This window comes from Ipomoea triloba, chromosome 15, assembly GCF_003576645.1.
Source record: "Ipomoea triloba cultivar NCNSP0323 chromosome 15, ASM357664v1".
NCBI classification, from domain to species: Eukaryota; Viridiplantae; Streptophyta; class Magnoliopsida; order Solanales; family Convolvulaceae; genus Ipomoea; species Ipomoea triloba.
Window position 1 is genome coordinate 18,831,406 of NC_044930.1, and position 20,889 is coordinate 18,852,294.

The 20,889-nt window shown below is 38.0% G+C and overlaps 3 protein-coding genes across 3 annotated transcripts; 1 reads left to right on the forward strand and 2 right to left on the reverse strand.

Moving 5' to 3' along the window:
• Window positions 1-1,159: 1,159 nt before the first annotated feature.
• LOC116007527 (WEB family protein At1g12150-like) lies at window positions 1,160-3,953 on the forward strand. Its single transcript, XM_031248235.1, has 2 exons — window positions 1,160-1,515; window positions 2,155-3,953. The coding sequence occupies exons 1-2, from the start codon at window positions 1,207-1,209 to the stop codon at window positions 3,751-3,753; spliced, it is 1,908 nt and encodes a 635-aa protein (XP_031104095.1). The 5' UTR covers window positions 1,160-1,206; the 3' UTR covers window positions 3,754-3,953.
• A 463-nt stretch (window positions 3,954-4,416) lies between these two features.
• Window positions 4,417-10,605, reverse strand: LOC116007073 (phosphatidylinositol/phosphatidylcholine transfer protein SFH9-like). Its single transcript, XM_031247658.1, has 12 exons — window positions 10,352-10,605; window positions 9,365-9,436; window positions 9,206-9,234; window positions 7,936-8,019; window positions 7,775-7,828; window positions 7,210-7,287; window positions 7,001-7,054; window positions 6,593-6,652; window positions 6,413-6,508; window positions 5,908-6,009; window positions 5,708-5,788; window positions 4,417-5,146 (listed from the first exon to the last, which is right to left on the reverse strand). Exons 1-12 carry the CDS (start codon window positions 10,422-10,424, stop codon window positions 4,826-4,828), a joined length of 1,104 nt encoding a protein of 367 aa, XP_031103518.1. The 5' UTR covers window positions 10,425-10,605; the 3' UTR covers window positions 4,417-4,825.
• Window positions 10,606-18,417: 7,812 nt separating this feature from the next.
• On the reverse strand, window positions 18,418-20,889 carry LOC116005810. Its single transcript, XM_031246048.1, has 4 exons — window positions 20,883-20,889; window positions 20,585-20,794; window positions 19,227-20,378; window positions 18,418-19,124 (listed from the first exon to the last, which is right to left on the reverse strand). The coding sequence occupies exons 1-4, from the start codon at window positions 20,887-20,889 to the stop codon at window positions 18,418-18,420; spliced, it is 2,076 nt and encodes a 691-aa protein (XP_031101908.1).

The following is a 20,889-nucleotide window of genomic DNA, read 5'->3' on the forward strand; positions in this document are numbered from 1 at the left end:
AAGCGTTGTTTAATACTGTGTATATATATTTACTCGAATCCATGTTGATGTACGATTTAAAGTCCATCATATAACTATTTCTTTTTCAAAAAAAAAAAAGAAATATAAAAAGAAAAATACTACATGGACTCCGAAGTTATACTCCCTACTTGTACTCCTTCACATAAAAGTTAGATAACGTATCATATCTTTCCATGTCAGGGAGTAGTACAAGTGAGAGAGTATAAAATGAGAGTACATGTTGTAGAACTCAAAAAATATAAGAGCGTATTTGTAAATATTATTTTTTTAATATGTTTAAATATGTTTAAATATTAATTGTTTATTATTATTTTTTTTAAAAAGTACTTTTAAATATTTTAAAATTAAGAAAATGACTTTAAAAACTTTTATAAAGTTTCTATAAATTTGCAAGAAAGAAACATTTTTTAAAACGTGAAAACACTGACGTACCATTGAGAGTTTCTGTGCAATATAGGAGACTAGTTTTAACAAAACAAAACATTTAAAGAAAGCAAAACAAAAGAGAACCTGTGGATTAGGGTTGTCATACAAAAAATATCAGAGTGAGAGCAGAATACGCTGGTCTTTCAAAATCAATCATTACTATGCTTACATTTGGATGGTTTACAATGAGTTTCCTGTTTACATATAAAACTGCCATCTCTTCTTTACGTTCCTTTCCCCGACATTTCTCTACCCCTTAAAGAAAGCATAAACAACCAAACAGGGGACTTGGACTAGGAAGAAATTTGGGTATATACAACATTGTAAGATTTCAAAGCCATCCCAGAATTTTGTGTTTTTGTTTCCATGGCGGATTTTTCTGTTCATGTTTGGATAGACAGCGGAAGGTGGCCATTCAATTGCTAATTTTTCATGCATGCATGCATATTTGAAGAATTGGATCATCAGGTTGGTTGCATGGAAAATCAATTGAATTTGCTTTGTTCACATTCTAAAAAAAGTTTGAAGTATATACCTAATATGTCATAATTCTTGACTAGATCGGACACCCAATATGAAATTAAAAAGTGTTTATTTAAAAACTCATTATGTTTAATTTAACCATGTGGTCAATTACAAATGTTTGAATATATATAACATCTTGTACAATTGTATCATTTCTGATTTTGTTGCTATCCTAATGATCCATGCAGGTGGTAGGCTAGGCTAGGCTAGAATAGGATAGGTGCTATCTAAAAGATGTTTGGATTCAGCATAAGAACCAGACAGAACCAGAATGCTCCTCCTGCTGCTCCTCCTTCGCCAAGGGTAACAAGCTCACCGAGGGTCCTTGGTTCTCCGGCGGCCACCAACTCGCCGAGGCATGTTGGCACTCCTGTGGCCAAAAACTCCCCGAAACAAGCTGAGGTTGGGGAGATCGACACCCGGGCACCTTTTCGATCTGTCAAAGCTGCTGTTAATTTATTTCGCGAAGCCAGTAACAACGCCAGTAACTCCCCCAAAGCTCAGCCCACCATCATCAAGAAAGCCACCAAAGCCCCAGATGAGGTATGCGCGCGCACACATATATATAGACTTGCGTTTATATGAAAATCATGCAAAACGTGAGAACCACTGCACAAGTGCACAATTTACTACATGAATAGACAAACACAATCTACTCCCATAGTCCCTGGGGATGATGGTGGAGACCCTGAATCGGAGTAGATTGTATGCACCTCATGCATCGATTCTCACCTTATCACCTAAGACATGATTCTCATATAATCCACTATCTATTTATATATATACAAGATAAACAAATTAAGGGTGTTTGGTTGACAGGTTTTGGTATAAAGTATAGGTATCAAAGTGATTGTTATTATTTAGTTGACGGGTTTTTAAAATACTACTATGAGTTTGGAACGCCTCATTAATTGAAAAACTCATACTCTTATTAAATAACGGTTTCATTTCCCTTTCTCATTTCTTCCTCAACTATTAATAATCATTTTCATTCCACCCTACTACCAAAGGCGCAAAATACTTTCACCAAAACTCATTACCCTTATCAAGTATTTGATACCCATACCGTTTTCAATTCCCACGTGCGAACCAAACACACCCTAAATGTTTTGTTGTTTTGAATTACTTTCTGGCACCAGCTAGCTAGCTAGCTAGCTAAAAATAAAACAAAATTGTTGGCAGAGAGTTTTGGTGAAGGAAACACAGCTGCATTTGATAATGAAAGAGCTTGATAGCTTGAAAGAGCAGCTAAGAAACACAGAAGCCACAAAAACCCAGGCACATAAGGACCTAGAAAGGGCGAAGAGGACGCTGAACGAGCTAACCGGGAAGCTGGAAACCATCTGCGAGGCGAAGCAGGCGGCCATTGAGGCCACAGAAGCGGCCAAAGTTAGGGCCACAGAACTGGAGAGGGTGCAGAAATCCACCAGGCTAGGCAGTGACGATGCTTGGAAAGAGCACGTGGACAACGAGAGAGAGCAGTACAAATTCTCGGCAGGGGCACTCAACTCCGCCAAGCAAGAGCTAGCTAACCTGAGGCAAGATTTCGACGCGGTTTTGGAAGCCAAACTGGCCGCGTTCCAACAGGCCGGGGATGCCCAGCACGCCACCTCGGTTAACCAGGAGAGGGAGAGCGAGTTCTCAAAGGAGGTGGCCACTCTGCGCCAGACCTTAGCTCAGGTCAAGCTCGCCCCGCTCCAGGCTCAACAAGAGAACGCCAAGCTTTACGCCGAGCGAGAGGCTCACCTCCAGTCCCTCAAAGCCGCAAAGCAAGAGACTGATCAAAAACTCAAGGCTCTCAGGGAATTGGAAGAAGCTCATCCTGGAATCAACAAAACTCTCGCAGCTAAGCTCGAAGAAACAAACGCCACCATGGACGTCCTGCGCGAGCAGCTAAACAATGTCAAGATTTCAGATATTGCCGATTGGAAAGATGTATCTTCGGAGCTCGAGAATTCCAAGATCGGGCTGCAACAAATCCTCGCAGAGCAAGAATCTCTCAAGACTCTGGTGGATTCCCTCAAGGTAGAACTCGAAAACGTGAATGCACTTCGGTCTGAATTGAGAAGCAAGGCGGCCGAGACAGATTCAATGGCCGAAAGATTGGAGTTCGAGTTAGACAGAAGCAAGAAGGAGCTGGAGGCAACTCTTGCAAGAGCCAAACCAGAAGCCGACAACATAACCCCGAAAATCCTAGAGCTATCTTCAGAGGCAGAGCGAGCCCTGCAAGAAGCCGAGGAAATGAAGAAGAGCGCTGAAACTTTCAGAAAAGAAGCCGAGAAGGCTAAGGTTGCAGCTCAGGAAGCAGAGAAGAAGCTGGAAGTCGTACTGAAAGAGGTGGAAGAGGCGAAAGCAGCACAAAAAATTGCTGACTACAAAATCCACAGCGCCTCGAAAAAGTTTGCTGCCGAGGCGGCTACTAGCTCAGACTCCTCAAATGGGGGCGGGAGAATCAAGCTGTCAGCTGAGGAATATGAATCTCTGAGCAACAAAGTTGAAGAGCTAAAATCCGAGGCGGATATAAAAGTGGCAACCGCCATGGCTCAAGTGCAAAACATCAACGCAAGCGCTAAGGAATTGCTTGAGAAACTGGAAGAGTGTATGAAACAGAAAGAAGAGGTACAAGCTGCAATCCAGGAAACTCTGAAGAGAGCAGAAATGGATGAAGCAGCAAAACTGGTGGTGGAGTGCGAGCTCCTCAAGTTTCGCCATAAAGGACACAATGAAGAAGTTGGAGAATCCTCTTCTTTTGGCCGAGAAGCTTATCTGCAGATGAATTAAACAACAGGCCGGCCAGGAAATTAAAGGGAATCATATCCCCAGGATAGGAAATCTAATCCAGTATAATATACATTTTGCACAAATTATTAGTAGAATTACTTCTATCAACGAACATCTGCATTTTTCTGCTGCAGAACCTGTAAACTAACTAACACATTGCATCTTCTTCCAAAATTTCAATAGAAGAGATTTTTAGCAAATGTATTAATCTTTCCTTTTTCCCATTTGAGAATTGTTGGGCAGTTCTAGTCAATGGCCAAATCCAACAATTGGTGGTTAGAGCTGGTGAATGGTCAAGTTCAGCAATTAGTGGCTAGGGGACTGATGGACGGGGTCAGGCCAAGTCTAACATCTTGTCTCTAAAAAATGTGATGACAGTCTAGAAATAAAGTTGCGTCTTCACTACTTGTTATAGCTTTTAGCATAGTGATAAGCGGATCCTAACAAGTGATATCAAAACCAGGTCCTAGCAAGAACAAAAACTAAGACTGACAGGTAATACTAGGACGTAATGGATCGGTAAAGAGCCAAGTCCGTCAATTGGTGGCTAGAGAATTGTTGGACAGAGACCAGTGTCCATATGGCAACTTTTAGCAAAATAACAAAGTATTCTTTCCTTTTTTTTCCCATTTGAGAATGCAATTTCTATAAAGGAACAAAGAGTAGTTGATAACACAAGCCACTTTATAAATTTGATACTGTAATACAATAGAATAGAATCTGAGATGGCCACGCATCTGCTTTACATTATTCGCCAATATCTTCCATGCCTGAACAGCAATATAGCTCCCTATGTACATCTCACCGTACCCAACACAGTACACCCATGCAAACTTATAGTTTCAAATTTGAGGTTGCAACTTGCATGTTAGCTTACACATATATAATATATATAAGTCTATGTTGTAGGGAAAAAAAAAAAAAAGATCTAGTATAATTTTAAGCTACTTCTCTACACGAAAGAAAGACGTTGGTTAGAAGGTAGAGCATCCAAGTTGATAATGGACAACTACAGACATCACCGGAGCCCGAGCAGCAAAAGAAACAATAACAGAGAACTCAACTCGATCTATCAATGGTGATTGTTAATTTTCAGGTCTTCCATTGACTCGGCAAGCCCATCTTGATTTCCAAGTTTTTGTAACTCAGATGCCATTGTCTTGACAAGCTCTGTTCCTTCTGTGTCAGTCTCGGGGAAATCCACATGAACAGAGCCCTGTTTTAGTGGACCACGAGGCTCGCGAATTAATGACTGCTGCTTCATGTAATTGTAATGTTGTTGGTGAAAGGGATGGTCCAAGGAGAAGCAATTTTCAAATGATCCTTCAGAATATCGGGAAGAACCAGAACCTTGTCTACGACAGAAGTGGGGGAGAGACGAGTAGTCCATTATCTACACCAAAATATCAAATACCATGGGGTTAATCTCTCTCCAATCAAAAGATATACCTACAACCCTACTCAACTAACATATAACATTCTAATTTATAAACTCCTCCCGAGACGTTGGGTGCTGGACTTCGCCTTTTAAGGCCTTTTACAGGCCTCCACCCAAGAATCCCCTAACAACTCTACTCAACTAACGTATACTTTCTAATTTATAAACTCCTCTTGAGAGGCTAGGTGCTGGACTTGGCCTTTTAAGTCCTTTTACCCGCCTTTGCCTAACAATTCCTTAGCCACCGGGTGCTAGACTTACCCATAACCTAGCTTTGATACCACTTGTTGGATCAAGCGCTTACCACTACACCAAAAGCTATAGCTCATAGCTCAGGCCCAACTTTATTTCCTTATATCGCCACATATTTTTGAGCGGGTGGGTGCTGGACTTGGCCTTTTAAGCCCTTTTACCGGCCTCCACCCAACAATCCCCCAATCACCGAGTGCTAGACTTGGCCTTTACAGGCCTCTGCCCAATAAGTACTCCAAGTGCTAAAACATGAATAAATGTTACCTTCAACAGATCATCTTGTCCACAACCCGATAAAACTTGAATTTTTTTTCTCGTCCTCTCCTGGAGAAGAGGTCTGACAACCTGATCATAGTTCACATGTGAACAAACTACATTTACTTCAAAGAGAAATTTCAAAAGCCTAAGCACATTAAAAAATTCTGCTTGAAAAGCAGCGATAAGAACTTGGAATATGGGCAAACCTTCCAGCAAGCCGAAAAAATATAGGGAGCATTCACAATGTAGTATGTAACTGTCTTCTCTGGATAATTCAGGTCATCAATCGATGAAATAACAGTGCATAACTACACAAGAACAAAAGAATAAAACAGTATACTCTTCAGCAGATTTTAAAATATTTCACACTTATCAATCAAATAAGAAAACCATATTGGGTGTAACACTAGCCAAGATGGCTACGGATACAAACTTGTAACCACAAGGTCACGAGTTCGAATTCCATCCCTTTTGGTTTGAGCCGGTCAGCTATGGGCAACCTAGGTTGGTTTACCTCCTTGTGGTCCTTTGCCGGCTAGGATCACACAAGGCGGAATTCACCGAGTACAGACCCTCGGGTGGTGACTACGGGTTTCCCTCGTCACCGAAAAAAGAAAACCATAAAACTTTTAAACGGGGAGTTCAAGCAAAAGTCAAGTTCAAGCTCAAATGAATTCCATTACTGAACAAATAGCAAAACTCATCATGTACCTTTATTTGGCTCAAAGCTGAAAGTTTAAGGCCGGTCATATCAAAAATCTTGATGCATTTGCTAATATGTTTCCCATGCTTCTTTGATGCAGTAGGCTAGATAAGATACTCCAAGTCAGGATATGATTATATATATGCGATGCAAAGAGAAAGTAAAGAGAAATCCTCACAGGTGCTTACCAGAACCACACGATCCCTATACTCATTGATCTGAATGTGAGATTGTACATAGTAATTATCCTGATATGATGAAATATATATGATTGATCATTACAAGGAAATTTTGTAAAATAAGGATGATTCAACAGACAAGGCCATAAAATTAAAAAAGAGATGCAAGAAGCACTGAGAAGGAATAAATTCAAGAGTCAAAGACCAACAACAGAAGGGATTATGAGAAGAGAGATTGTGTAGGCAAAAACACATTCAAAAAATTGCACGTGGTAAAAAGAAACAAATTAAAGATCACTTAGCATTCAATAATATTTTGGATTTCAATAAATCTTTTCTTCTACCAAATCAACATGTACTTCAAGACTCAAGCCAAGATGATTGTTAGTAGAAAGCTTCAATCTAATCCATTCTTACCGATGCTTTGTCAAATGTGCTTAGACCCACACCAAAAGCAAATACTGGAAGACCCTGGTACAGACAAAAATCAACTGTTACAAGGGTAATAAACGCATAAAGTACTATACATTTTGTCTATTTGAATTATAAAATAATTTGTTTTTGACCCGCCCTAAAGAGCCAAGGATGGTATGTATTAAAATTTTACTTTGCAGAATAATAAGCACCTCTCTTGTGTAACCAGAAAGTCCAACTAGATGTGAATCTCGTACATCTCTGTAACGATCAGTAGGAATGATAGGTTTCTGCAATTGATAGTAGCCAGAATTAGCACACTGCTACTGTTTTTGCAATCATATATGAAATATAAGTAATATATATGCCAAAAAAAAAAAAAAACAGTATAAGTACTGTATTTCCATGGTCTTGTTCACTTGTTCACAAGCATTCATCAGAAAACGCAATGCTTTGATGAGAAAGAGAATATCTATATTATAAGAATTCATTGCAAAATCATGTAACTTTAGTTGAAGTTTAGCTACAGCTAGGGTATCAAAAAGGTTGTAGAAGCACCCATGGGTTCACAGTGAAATGACGGAACAAATACAACATTGAAAAAATAAGAGAGAACATATGGGTTTAAAAGGCTATGAGTTAGACTAGCTAATTGATTGGATTTAGTTTTTTAGTGTGGTTTGGCCCATGTGCATCATAGAGTATAACATGGTAACAGAACCTATTGGACCACAAAAGGTATTGCAACTAAGTAGGCATTAATCATAAAATACTCACTGCTAAGATATCATCTATCTCATTTTGCACCCTCCATTTTAAGCAATCCACCAACTGCAACAGTAAACAATTATATATCAATGTGATAGAACTTAACGACAATAATTTCGCCCTGTATTGGGAAGGAACTTCTGAGAAGTGAATCATGAGTCAATTCTGACCATCTTGTGGGCCTTAGGAACACTTCCTTCTCTTGCCGTTAGGAAACGCACTAGAGTTTCATGTGGATGTCCTTGATGAATATTCTACAAATGTAAAGAAAAAATGCATAAGTACAGATGGCTTTAAGAAGTCAAATGGAGCAGATGCAAACGCACAACAGATTATTAATTTTGCCATTCACGCAAGACTATATTCATTATTTTGAAGCAACTGTTATAAGAATATTATTGTTCCAGATTGTTTACAGAAACTAAAATGAACAAAAATGAGGACCTTTAGCAATATTCATTTTTTATATCCATTAATTTAATACAAGAATGACCATAAAACCTTAATGTATAGAAAGTGCTTTTTTTGGGTACCATGATCCTCCAGTCATATTGGGCATTGAGAGCTCTCCCAATGCCTGAAGCAACAAGGTTTATACCATGATCCCCCAATATCTGGCACTCCAGCAGTCACATTGGACTTCGGGTAGTCCATGTCAAGCTGTTGTTCAACCCTATTTAGGGGAGCCTCCCAATGTTTGTTGCTAACAAGGTTTGAACCTAAGACTTTGCCTGAAGGTAGCCCAACTCTTGCCACCCACTTGGATCCACAGTGAAATTGCAAGGGTAGCGTAACTGGTCACTGAGGTGAAATTTGTCAATAGAGACCAAGGATTGAGTCTCATGAGCGGTAGTGTGGAGGGTTCCTAGTGAGTCCTCTGTTGAACAGTTAAGTCAACATGATTTACCCCTTCACAAACTGTCGGGTTGGGTGTGGGGCGCCTGGGGTGGGTGATTCCACCTTTTTGTCACAAGTGAAAATGCATAACTTAATAGCATATCCCACCCTCCAGAGGAGGGAGGGGGGGGGGGGGGGGGGGGGAAGCAGTAATAATAGCACAGACATCTATTTTATGGCAAAAGAGATTCTTATGTTTAAGAGCACCGACTTTAGATTTAGCCTAGCACCTTTCAAAATTTTGCTTTAGTGGGGACAGCCTAAGAATTTAGGAACTAATGATCCATAATCTGTAAATCCAAAGGCCATAAAAAATTCTTGATGGGTATTCCTCTTTTTGCCTCATTCTTCAGAATCTAATTTGTGGAATTAAAACTTTCTACCAACAGTAGATATTGCAATTAACAAAACAAAGCAATACACTAGAAAGAAAACTTTCCCTTTTCTGGGGGGAAGGATTACAAAACACATGCTGTACATAAAAACTCTTAATACTGCTGAGAAACACAGATCAGAAATTATGGTAGAAAGCAGAACTCAAACCTGGAAAGTCCTCTCGAGTGGTTCATCCACTGTTCATGATTTCAACCAAAGAAGCAGATTTGTCAGGTAGAGAGCAGAAAATGATAAATATTTGTGAAAACAAAAAAAAGGAGCTTTGAGAAAGGTATGAAGAAGGGATGTAAAACAAAGATTTCTCACCTTGCTCCATCAATGCCCCAAACTCATTGATTGCTTCTTGAGAAACCACACACATTTCTCCTGTTTCTTCCTCTTCTTTCACAGAAAAATGTAAGCCACAATTATTGAATTGCGAAAGAAAGAAAGAAAACAGCACAGACCAAACTAGTCCTTAGACCTCCCACATTTAAACTTTAAATCTTCCTTTATTATAATGACACTGTTAGTTAAAAGAAAGAAGCATAAACAACAGCAAGAGAGAGAGATTATATTAAAGAAAGACAAGTAAAGATTCCAATTTATTGTCAGAGATAGAATAGGGAACTGAATGAAGGGTCAAGATTCAATAAAGGTTAGCTAGGCCCCACAATCACCCCCAGACCCCCACCCCTCCCTGGAACCCTCTTTCGTTTTCTCCGAGCCTTTTCCATCTTTGCTCTCTTTCCTCTATCTTTCCTCACTGTTGAGGTCTTGTTTCTTTCATTCCAATGACCTCATGCCGTTTGGAAAGGAAGTCATTTTAAAAGAACAAAAAACAAATGAAGATAAAAAAGAAGACTTGGAAAATGTCAAAACGGAGTTGCCACCACTCTTACATCTTCACGGTTCACAATATTGGTGTAAGATTTTCTTTGACTAAGCTTATTAAGTAGTTTGATTGAACTCAATAATTAAAAGTTGTTAGTCAATATACAGAGTTCTTTAATTATTTGAAAATTAACTAATGATAAATAGGTAGATATTAATCATTTAACCACATTCTTTTATGGTAAACAACAGCACCACCTCTAGAATCTGTCTGAGTTGAACTCGACCAACTCAACCGATGCCCAACACATAAAAGATGAATTCAATTTCCAGAAATATAGTAAGTTATACAATTTTAAAGTCATTCCATCACAATCTTATTAAACCTACCACCCAAAATTTAAAAAATAAAATAAAAATAAAAATAAAGTGAAAGCATGGAAGTGCATGGGCATGGAGGTGTTGAAATGGTGAATATACCTCTTTTGCTGGTGACTGACGATTCATCAAAGTCCTCTGCGTTGATTGCGCTATTCAACCTCCACCAAGTCATCTGTGCCGTTCAATTTTTGTATCCCACCGCCAACTCTGACTGCTGAAGATATTTGCTATTAATTTTTAGTTGCAGTTAAGCTAAGCAAGAAACTGGAATACCAGAAACAAGCTAGCTAGGAGGAGAGCAGAATGAAGCTAAATCTTAACAACTAACAGAGATGGAGATCGAGATTGATTTAGGTGAATGAAATGATTTTTAGTTTGGTCACATTTAGATATAGTCTTGGATTGGATGGCTTGATCACAACCAGCAATTTTCTACAATTCTTCTACTCTTTAAATCAAATTTGGCATGCTTTCAAATGGTAAACGTGTGATGATGTGATGTTTTTTTAAACATTAAATGCTGTTTGTTGGTGGTAGGTCTTCTTTCGTTTTATTTACGGAGTACGAGTATTATTTTTTGAATGGGTCAGTTTTCATTGAATGACCATGTCTACAGTTTCTTTCTTTTTTCTTTTTTTTTTTCTTTTTTTTTTTTTTAAAAAAAAATTTAATGTGGTAACTCCGTAACTGGCATGGCATCATTAATTGTGACTTATTTATGCTAGAAAGTGTCCTTTAACTATGTTGAAACATCAAAATTCATCAACTTTTAATTACACTATATTAAGTTCTTACTTTGTAGTTATGCATTTAGTCCTATCAATTTTCTGGCTAATTCAGAGCCAATATTCTCAAGGGTGAATGACTGAAATGGGAACGCATGGGCCTGTATTGACAAATTAGGGAACTCGAAGGAAGCTGGACTAAAAAGGGAAAAACTCCTTTGGGAAATGCGTTTGGTGGCAGAAACGCATTTCCCAAATGCGTTCTATTTTTATTTTCTTTTTTTAAATACGGGATCCGAAAGCACTTAGCAAATGCGTGTATAGTATAAGATACACTAAACACAAGTAACAAATGCGTTCAACATATACAAAACCACACACGTGCGAAATGCGTTCCAACGCATTTCTCAAATGCGTTAAGTTAGCCGGTGCCGGCTGTTCTCCGGCCACCAAAAAATACAAGGAACGCATTTCTCAAATGCGTTCCTCGTATGATAAATTCCGTTCGCCTTGGGCCAAATATGTTGGCAAAAATTCCAGCCCAAATACGTTGGGCCAAACCATTTTCCAATCCATTCGGCCCAACAAATACAATGAACGCATTTGTGAAATGCGTTTATGAACGCATTTGTGAAATGCGTTTATGCGTCGGGTACATTCCCCACGTTATGATATCAGCCTACACCATGTGTTGGGCCAAAGCATTTTTCAATTAAATTCCGTTAACCCTTCGGCCCAACTCAATATTCTTTATTTCCACAACCTTATAACACCATTTTTGGCCCAACTCAATATTCTTTAGTTCCACAACCTTATAACACCATTTTATTTCATATTGAAGTTGCAAGGAAAATAATTGAATTGGTTCAACATCTCATGTTTTAGATAAGTGTTTAAAGTGTGCATAGAAGTTTAAAGTTGATTTGTCAATTGCGGGGGCAACTATGATATTTGTTTTAGTAGCATTATATTTAGAGTTTCGAATATGATATTTGTTTTAGTAGCATTTAGAGTTTCGAACAATTTGAAATTAACGTACAAAAAAAAATATAAAAACATAAACAATATAAAAATATACAATTTCTTTGACTGAGTTGCAACTATGTGCAATTAGTAGCTTGCACAGATTAATTTTCATTTCCAAAATCGGTACAAAATACAATTGTAATCATATTGAGATTTTTTAATATGTCAATATAACAAACCGTTTACTGCTTAAAAGAAAACTCAAAACCGAATACACATAGAATTCTCATTTTTGAAAATTACATATAAATTTATGAATGGCAGCCCAGATGAAGTGTTGCAACGCATAATGCCAACCATCCAAACAAATTACATTCGTGAGTTGTAATTGTAATCCATTACAATGTTGTTGCACCAGCTAGCATTTGGAATGGATATAAATATATATATGATGGATGAGGTTGCAGGATATAAATATATATATGATGGATGAGGTTGCAACAAGTTGAAACAAATGGGCATCTTGAAGTAGAATAATTATACTCTGCAAGCGAAAATGATTGAGAAAAGCAATTATATAGTGTTTTAAACGGTGTATATATAGGCGAAATTGTGCCTAAAAACGCAAGTATTAAATGCGTTCTAACTTTGCGTGACCGGTGGTTCACGGGACCCGTTTACACTGAAATGCCGCGTCAGACGGCAGCAAAATAATATGGACGTTGTCAGAAGGGTGATATATGATTTCAAAGAGTTGTGATTTGTTATTATTATTATTTTTTTCAAAAAAAAAAAGATGCGAAAAAAATCTTAAATGTGACTATTACATAAAAAAAAACGTTTTTTTTTTCAGTACAATGCATGTGACAGTTGCGTTTTACTGCATAAAAGTAAGATGGGAAAGATGTATGCATGTATATATTAGAAAATCATGAAACAGGAAAAAAAAATCTTGAGTAGGCAGTAAAACGCATTAAGCAGATGCGTTTAACTGGAAAAGTAATCTCGCATTTCGGACAAGCGTTTTAGAAGACTTTAGAATTTTTAAAAAAATATGTTGTTGAAGGGTATGAGTAGTCACATCCATTAGTGTCATATCATGTCACTTTATTAGGAAAATGTAGTAGGAAGACGTAAACTTGCAATAAGGACAACATCTTCACAAAAAACAACATGAGTAGTCACATTTATCAGTGTCCTATCATCACGTTACTTTATTAAGCTGGCAGCAGAACGCATTTCCCTAATGCGTTCTACATTTTTGAGCAGTAAAACGCAATTGCCAGATGCGTTCTACTGGCAATTTCCCCAGCACTCACCACCCAAAACCCTATAAATAATTCCACTTACGACGGTATCCTTACACACTACAAACACAATGTATGCACTCATTTATATGGTATCATCAGATCCTAAATACGCAAATATTATGCAAAGACTGTTATATATTTTTCAGCCGGTTGTGCAAAAAACCAAGAAGAAACGGTAATAGTATATAGAACTATATTTTTGTGTGCGTTTGTGTTTTATATTTGGATAAGTTTATTTTTGAATTAAAAGTATTGTTTTGTTTTGTAGATACAAATTATGGAGAAAATATGGTTGCACTGGATTAAAATTAAAACTCGCGGATAGCTTCTAGATTACAATTAAAACTCGCACATATCTCTATTTATTTAAATAGATATGTGTTACGAGTTTTATATATATATATATATATATATATATTATTAATATATTTAAATGAAAGAAAGGATCTCATCTTTTGCAGTAATGATCCATTTCTTTCATTTTAATATATATAATTTCGTCCAATTGTAGTTACAACTGGACGAATAGGCTTGTTGAAACACGCCAAATGCAGTAAAATAGCTCGTAAATTTTTTATTTTTTTTATACTAAACTTTCTCATACTGTAACACGTACTGTATAGAGATTAAACAAATGATGTAATCGTATATATATTTATTTTAATAAATGTTTGATTACTTAATTTTGTAATTTTTATTTTTATTATAATTAATTTATTGTTCTAATTTTTATATTACTTCGTGGCGGATCAATACGGAATACGTTACCAAGCATTCTTTTTAAGATCGGGAGACTGGAGTATCTAGAATTCAAAAATAATAAAAGAAATATTAAAAAAATAATTAAATAAAAGAAGTGACGTGACCGCGGAATGTTGCGCAGTCACGTTGCACTGTAGGGACTGACGCGCATCAGTCCCCTACACTGTGCACGGGGACTGTGGTCAGTCCCCAACTTTAAAAAATAAATAAATAAATTTGACGTGACCGCGCAATGTTGCGCGGTCACGTCAATGTAAGGGACTGACGTGCGTCAGTCCCCTACACTGTGTAGGGGATTGACGCACGTCAGTCCCATGCTGAAACTATTTGTAAACTCAACCCAACCGGTTTTGATAAAAAATGCTTCACAATATCCCTTCATCAAATGCTTTATAAGTAAAGTTTGCTCCATCCAGAACACATTCATATAAAAATTCGAAGGACCACCAAAAAGTTGTACTAAATTATCCTATAGTTTAGTTTCAGTAGTGAAGAAATATGAGTAGACGTTATTTACATCCATGGCCTATTGATTAAAGTTTATTGACTTTCCAAGTACATCACCGTTCAGAATCGGTGTGGGCAAATCGGGAGTACAACAGTCTATTGCATTGTGCGCATTATGCAAGGGCGGCTTGTAGAAACGTTGTATCCAATGACCGTATTGATCGTTTATTACGTGAAGCGGGATTTTTGGCAATTACACCCTTGGGTTACATGAAATTAGATCATCACCTCATAACGGCTCTTGTTGAACGGTGGAGACCGGAGGTACATGCTTTTCATTTACCTTTCGGTGAGGTTACAATTACTTTACAAGATGTAGAGGTTTTGTTGGGTTTGAAAGTTGATGGTCGGCCAGTTATTGGCAAAATTGACCAAAGCAAGCTAGTCCGTTTTGCACAAATAGAAAACTTGTTAGGATTTACTCCTAATCAAGATGATTTCAACACTACTATTCTTAAAATTACCTCGTTAGAAACACATGTTGATGCTTTTGACGTGGGTGCGGCAAATGATGAGCAATGCGAACAATATGTGCGCGGACTAATTTTATTATTTATGGGCGGATTGTTATTTCCCGAAACTACTCGAAATAAGGTTAAATTATGTTTGTTAGATTTTTTGGAAGATATTTCTATAGCGGGTCAATATAGTTGGGGCTCGGCTGTTTTAGCGTTTTTGTATAGATCTCTTTGTCGTGCGGCACACTACGAATCATCGATAGTTGGAGGTTGTTTGATTTTACTACAACTGTGGGCATGGGAGAGATTGCCATGTACGCGGCCCGCTGGCGTTCTCCCTTTTATCAATGGCAATAGACCTTACGGTTCAAGGTATTTATAAACGTTATAAATATATTTCTTAGAATTTATCATTTTTTTTCTAACAAAATTCGTAACATGCGTGTAGGTGGCATTGTCGACACTCATGACCTGCAACAAGTAACCATACATATACCACCTATCGAGATGAATTGGATAGGTGCCAAGTGGATAATGTATGTCTTGCTAAATTTGTAACACGAATAAAACGCAAAATATACATGCGTTTAAGAAATGGATTGCGTGTATATATATATATATATATATATATATATATATATATATATATATATATATATATGTTTTTTTGAATTTTTTAATGGAGACATGTAGTAAAACACATTTAATACTTGCGTTCTAGGGTTTTTCGTTTTTTTTTATTATATACATTGAACGGATATATGTATATATATATGTTTTTCATTTTTTTAATATATACATGGAACGCACATAATACGTGCGTTCTACTATATGTATATAAGTTCAATTTTTTAAAAATAGCCATGGAATAAAACGCATTTAGTACTTGTGTTCTAGTGACAGTACCCTACTTTCATATTCAACACTAAAATTGTCGAATATATGTACGTAGATTGTGTGGATGCCGTACCACATTGATGAATTGCCGAAATTTTGTCGTGATGGGCAACACATTTGGACAGCCCGTGTCCCGGCCCATTGCTTTATTTCTTTGCTGTGGAGTGGCACTATCCAGACAGGGTGTGTCGACAATTTGGAGGATACCAAGAGATACCGGCAAGTGTGGAGTACGATCATCAGCTTCATAAATATAATGGACGACAAAGAAGTGAACAGTGTGACATATTTCATTATGAGTTTGTTCAAATGTGGGAGCAATGGAATGAGCGTGTCACGACTATTGGGCGACACGCACCCTTGGGCCCTTTTGTTAGTCCATTGTATGATCATTGGTTCTACCGCTACGGACGTAGATTGATTGGAAATCCTGATCATCATCAGTCCGAAGGTTATTTGCAAACTGCGCCATCTTACATTGCAACGGTGAAAGTCATTAACTTTACATTATAAACATACGAATAAACATTTTGGAGATATATATAATATTTTTTTATTTGTACCTTTATATTTACAATTGACTAGCTTGAAGCTTTGCGTCATATTAGCATTGTCGGGGACATAGCCGAGGAGCGTGGAGAAAGCAATGATTTTACCCATGTAATGCAAACTATTGCAAGGGATGAACTAGTTAGGTTACGTTACGGTTATGTTCTCGAATTCCCAAGAAATGACCAAGAATTTATGTACGAAGCTATTCCTCAAGTTCGTGCACCGGATCGCCGGAGAGATGTTAATAGGCGCGGTCAACCAGCACAAGGTGGTCGTAGACAACGTCATATTCCCGATATCAACATCGAAGCTGACGTAAATATTGAAGAAAACTTTGACCACAATGCTGATCCTAATGTTGACAATAATGACTTTGGAGGGACAAATAGCATGGGAGACGTAACTCAACTGGATCTGTCACAACCACTAGGTCAACTTGTTCCCTATGAGCCGGGATCATCATCACAAGACCCTCTTCACACTCCGCTCAATCTTTTTGGGCCGGGATCGTCGTCAGAAGTTCCGCAACATGATGGAAGACCGATACGTTCTCCTTCACATGTCATGCACAATGCTCCATTCTCGCATGTGATACACGAGTGGTATAACGAGGGAGACCCTAGTGGTACACAAACATCTCAAGTGGATAATCCCACTCAAAATAACACCACTATAAATTTTCAGTATCAGCGAAGATATCCTGGTAGAAATAGGAGAAGACCTCCTTGTGGAACTTAATGTATAATTATCAATGTTTGTGTATTGTTTTTTAACTATTATATGTTAATGTCTTTCGCTCCTTAAATTTTCAATTCCCTAAATTTCCTAAATACCATAATTCTTACGTTAATGTTTCAATGTCTTTCTCTCCTTAACAAAGTTTATTCGGATAATGGTGTGGATATGCAAAAATCGGAGAATTTATGTAATTAATAATTAATAAGATGTATAAGAACAATAATTTATTTTATTTTATATCCAAGTCCCAAGGCCTTCAAATCACATCTATATATTGGGGAGCTCTACCCCAAAACATATCCATTGTTTATCATTGCAGGGCATCATGAATTCAAAGAAGCAAGATGGGAAGATCACACAACCACGCAAGTCCAAGAGATTGGTAGAAATGTCAAGGCAAGAAATGCTTCGGGCTAGACGTGCTGCATACGGAGGGCACGAAGTTGGAGACACGCCGAGTGATCCTCTCGTCCTTCTTTCCGAAGATGAAGATATACAACCGGGAAAGGCTGTTGAGAGAACTGTGACCTATCCTCCAGGAGAATTCATCGTATTTAGTACGACTGAATCTGAATCAGGCCCGTCAAGTGAAGCCAGTCGAGACTCATCAACGCGCTCAAAATCCGAGTCCAGCACCGCTTTCTCAACCAACAAAAAGAAGTAGGAAGAACTGAGAAAATATGCTATGTATTTGAGAAAAAAAAATTCGGTAATGGACTGTGGAGGAGGTGTAGGAACGTATTTTCTTAATAAAAACTAGTTCTCCTTATTTTGTTAAAGATAACGGTACCTCATCAGATAACTCTTCATCCGGATTTTTGATAACGATAAACTGAATTAAAAAAAATACTAATAAAAAAAATAAACATACTTATTTCATAAACAGCCGGCTGTCACCACGGGTGTGACAACCGGCTGTCCAACCCCTGACACCCGACTGACGGTTGTCCGGCTGTCAGCCGGCTGCCACGCCCGTGTCAGCCGTGTCACGGTTTTTAATTTTTTTTTTAATTTTTTTAATTTATTTTTTTTCACATCGAAATTGTCGCATAAATAATAATAAAAATGATATGAGAGGAAATTCCGAAATTACTTAATATAATTCAAAGTTTTTTTACGAGAGTACATGAAAACATGAGGACACAATGTTTAGTTTCTATTCACTTGCAGGCAACGCCTGGCATCATGATTAGCAGAACGACAATTACCGCATCGGCGGTTATCAAGGTCCATTTCATTTGGAAATCTACTCATTTGGCGTCTCCCTGCCGATTTACTGCGACGGATACATCTGGAGGCAAGCAGTGAAATGTCGTTGAAGGCCAATACTCTTCCTCTAGCAAGGGCATGATAATCCCTTCATAACAGAGAATATACTTTGAAATTGCGAATTTCTCCGGGACAAATCCATCCGCAACTTGGCTCACGTAGTGGCATGCGACATGAGCGTGAACGCATGGCAACCCATCTACAGACCACTGGCCGCAATTACAAACACATTCGTTAATGTTTACACCAACATAATTTGGCCTTCCGGAGGCGTTTACCGATCTCTCAATGGCTACAGAATAAAGGCCTTGAACATCATCATGACGTCTAAAACGCGCCTGGTATTTGTGTTTTTCTCGATTTAACATCTCATCAAAAATTGTCCGTGGCCATGGTAGTCCTGCTTGTTGCATTATTAAGCCCTGGGTACGTCGATGTGCGAACATCAAAGAAAGTTTTTCGTAGGTCTTTTTAACCAACGCTGCTACGGGCAAAACACGACAACCCTTCAAGTTGTTATTGAATGATTCGGAACTATTGGTTGTCATTAACCCATGCCGAAAACCACCATCGTGACTTAGTGCCCAAAAGCGTTCAGGAATTGCCATCAAGTAGTTATAAGCCCCATCATCAATGACACGTATTTTCTTCATAGTCGCATCAAATGCCCTTGTATCCATAGCACATCCTGCTTACCAAACCAAAGCTTTTAACATTTTCTTCTTAAACCTGGTCATTAGGTTAGATCTGAGATGCCGAAGACAATACCGGCGTTGTATTCTAGGCTCACTCAATTCTGGAAAATCCCGAAATGCAACATCAATACCACCATGTCGATCAGATATAATACATATGTGTTCAACATTACCAAACACATGTTGTGCCAGCAACTTCATAAACCAAGTCCAACTATCTTCGGTCTCACCATCCACTATTGAGTACACGATTGGAAAAATCTCTTTGTTGCCATTCATTGAAACTGCTAGCAGTAGGTGGCCTCCATACTTCCCATACAAATGAGTTCCATCAATTGTAATGACGGGCAAACAGTATTTGAATCCGTCAATTGCGGCCTTAAATGCCCTGAACGCGTACTTAAATCTGAACGCATTCGAATCACTTGTTGGGTTGGTAACGAATTCAATAACAGAACCAGGGTTTGTTTGTTGCAATGCCATTAACAACTGCGGTAGTTCGTTGTAGGACTCATCCCACTTCCCATACAATGTTTCCAAAGTCCGCACTCTTCCATACCATGCCTTTTTGTAACCAACATCTACTCCCCACTTGGTCTTCACATCTTGTTGTATATATTTGATTTTGTAGGTAGGATCTTCTTCTATTTTTGGCAAAATCAAATCACCGATGACCCTACTAGTCAGGATATAATCTTCTCCGCCTTCGGTGTAATCAACACGACAAGTGTGGTTGTCATTCAACTTTTTAATAATCCACTGATCCATATTGGAAATTTTGCCGGCATTGATCGTCCACGAGCATTGAACAGGATACAAACATGTAGCCTTCCAGCAGTGTCCTTTCTTAAATGAGGTCTTGAAGTGTTGGTGTTGTGCAAGATTGTGATTTGTCACCAAATTGTGCAAATCTTTGTAACTACCGAACATCATTCCAATCTGGAGGGCCGAACTTGGAGATTGATAATATTGACTGGGCTGTGGAACATCGTCATACCAAGTCGCATCATCCGAACGTTGAACATATGACTGCCATTGTGGTGGCATCGATGACGACTGACGGTCACTAGGTGGCACATATTCCGCCGAATCATCTGGAGTATCCCAATAATCAACCCCATCACCAATTCCACTAGTATCACTACTTCCATCAGAATCATAATCACCAATGTCCAACTCAGGAGCATCTACTTGTTCAACCGTCGGTCGTCTATCTACACGTGTTCTGCGGGTGGAAGGGCCACGAACTTCATTAAAGGAGATAGACCTTTGTTGTTCATGTGGAATATGAGTGTGGGCAACGTTTCCGCGACATCGAGCAATGTTGAAATTGACAATCGGATTAGACGGTTATCGCTTAACACAAATTAATAAAGGTCCGAACAATACCATGGCACTTAAAAAAATGACCAACTTTGATTGTTGGTGATGGGAATTGGAAAAAAAGTATCACCTTGTTGGGATGGATTTTGGTGATATTTTCCCCAAAGCATAATATCCTCATCATGACTTACGTTTAGGCAAATTTTTATCTCATTTGATAACTCTTCAAACGAAATTTCTCTTGACAAAAACAAAGCATTTTGCGGCGCAATACTAAAATCCACATTAGCATTTGAATCATTATTCGGCAAACAACATATGAGTGCCACAACTTGATCTCCTACATAAAAATTTTTTTATCTAACACACTACTAAGAAATAATAAACATATTCGTAATATAAAAACTACATGAATTTGTTGTTCGTACCTGACAT

Bases quoted from the DNA above. Each gene is read 5' to 3' on its own strand.
- LOC116007527 (XM_031248235.1), top strand. From the start codon at position 1,207: ATGTTTGGATTCAGCATAAGAACCAGACAGAACCAGAATGCTCCTCCT. The intron at 1,516-2,154 runs GTATGCGCGCGC...AATTGTTGGCAG, and splicing joins CCACCAAAGCCCCAGATGAG to AGAGTTTTGGTGAAGGAAAC.
- LOC116007073 (XM_031247658.1), bottom strand. From the start codon at position 10,424: ATGACTTGGTGGAGGTTGAATAGCGCAATCAACGCAGAGGACTTTGAT. The intron at 9,235-9,364 runs GTGAGAAATCTT...AATCATGAACAG, and splicing joins TGGGGCATTGATGGAGCAAG to TGGATGAACCACTCGAGAGG. The intron at 7,055-7,209 runs GTGCTTATTATT...TGTCTGTACCAG, and splicing joins TTTCTGGTTACACAAGAGAG to GGTCTTCCAGTATTTGCTTT.
- LOC116005810 (XM_031246048.1), bottom strand. The intron at 20,379-20,584 runs GTGATACTTTTT...CCTTTAATGAAG, and splicing joins CCAAAATCCATCCCAACAAG to TTCGTGGCCCTTCCACCCGC. The intron at 19,125-19,226 runs GTGAGCCTAGAA...TTTGGTAAGCAG, and splicing joins TCGGGATTTTCCAGAATTGA to GATGTGCTATGGATACAAGG.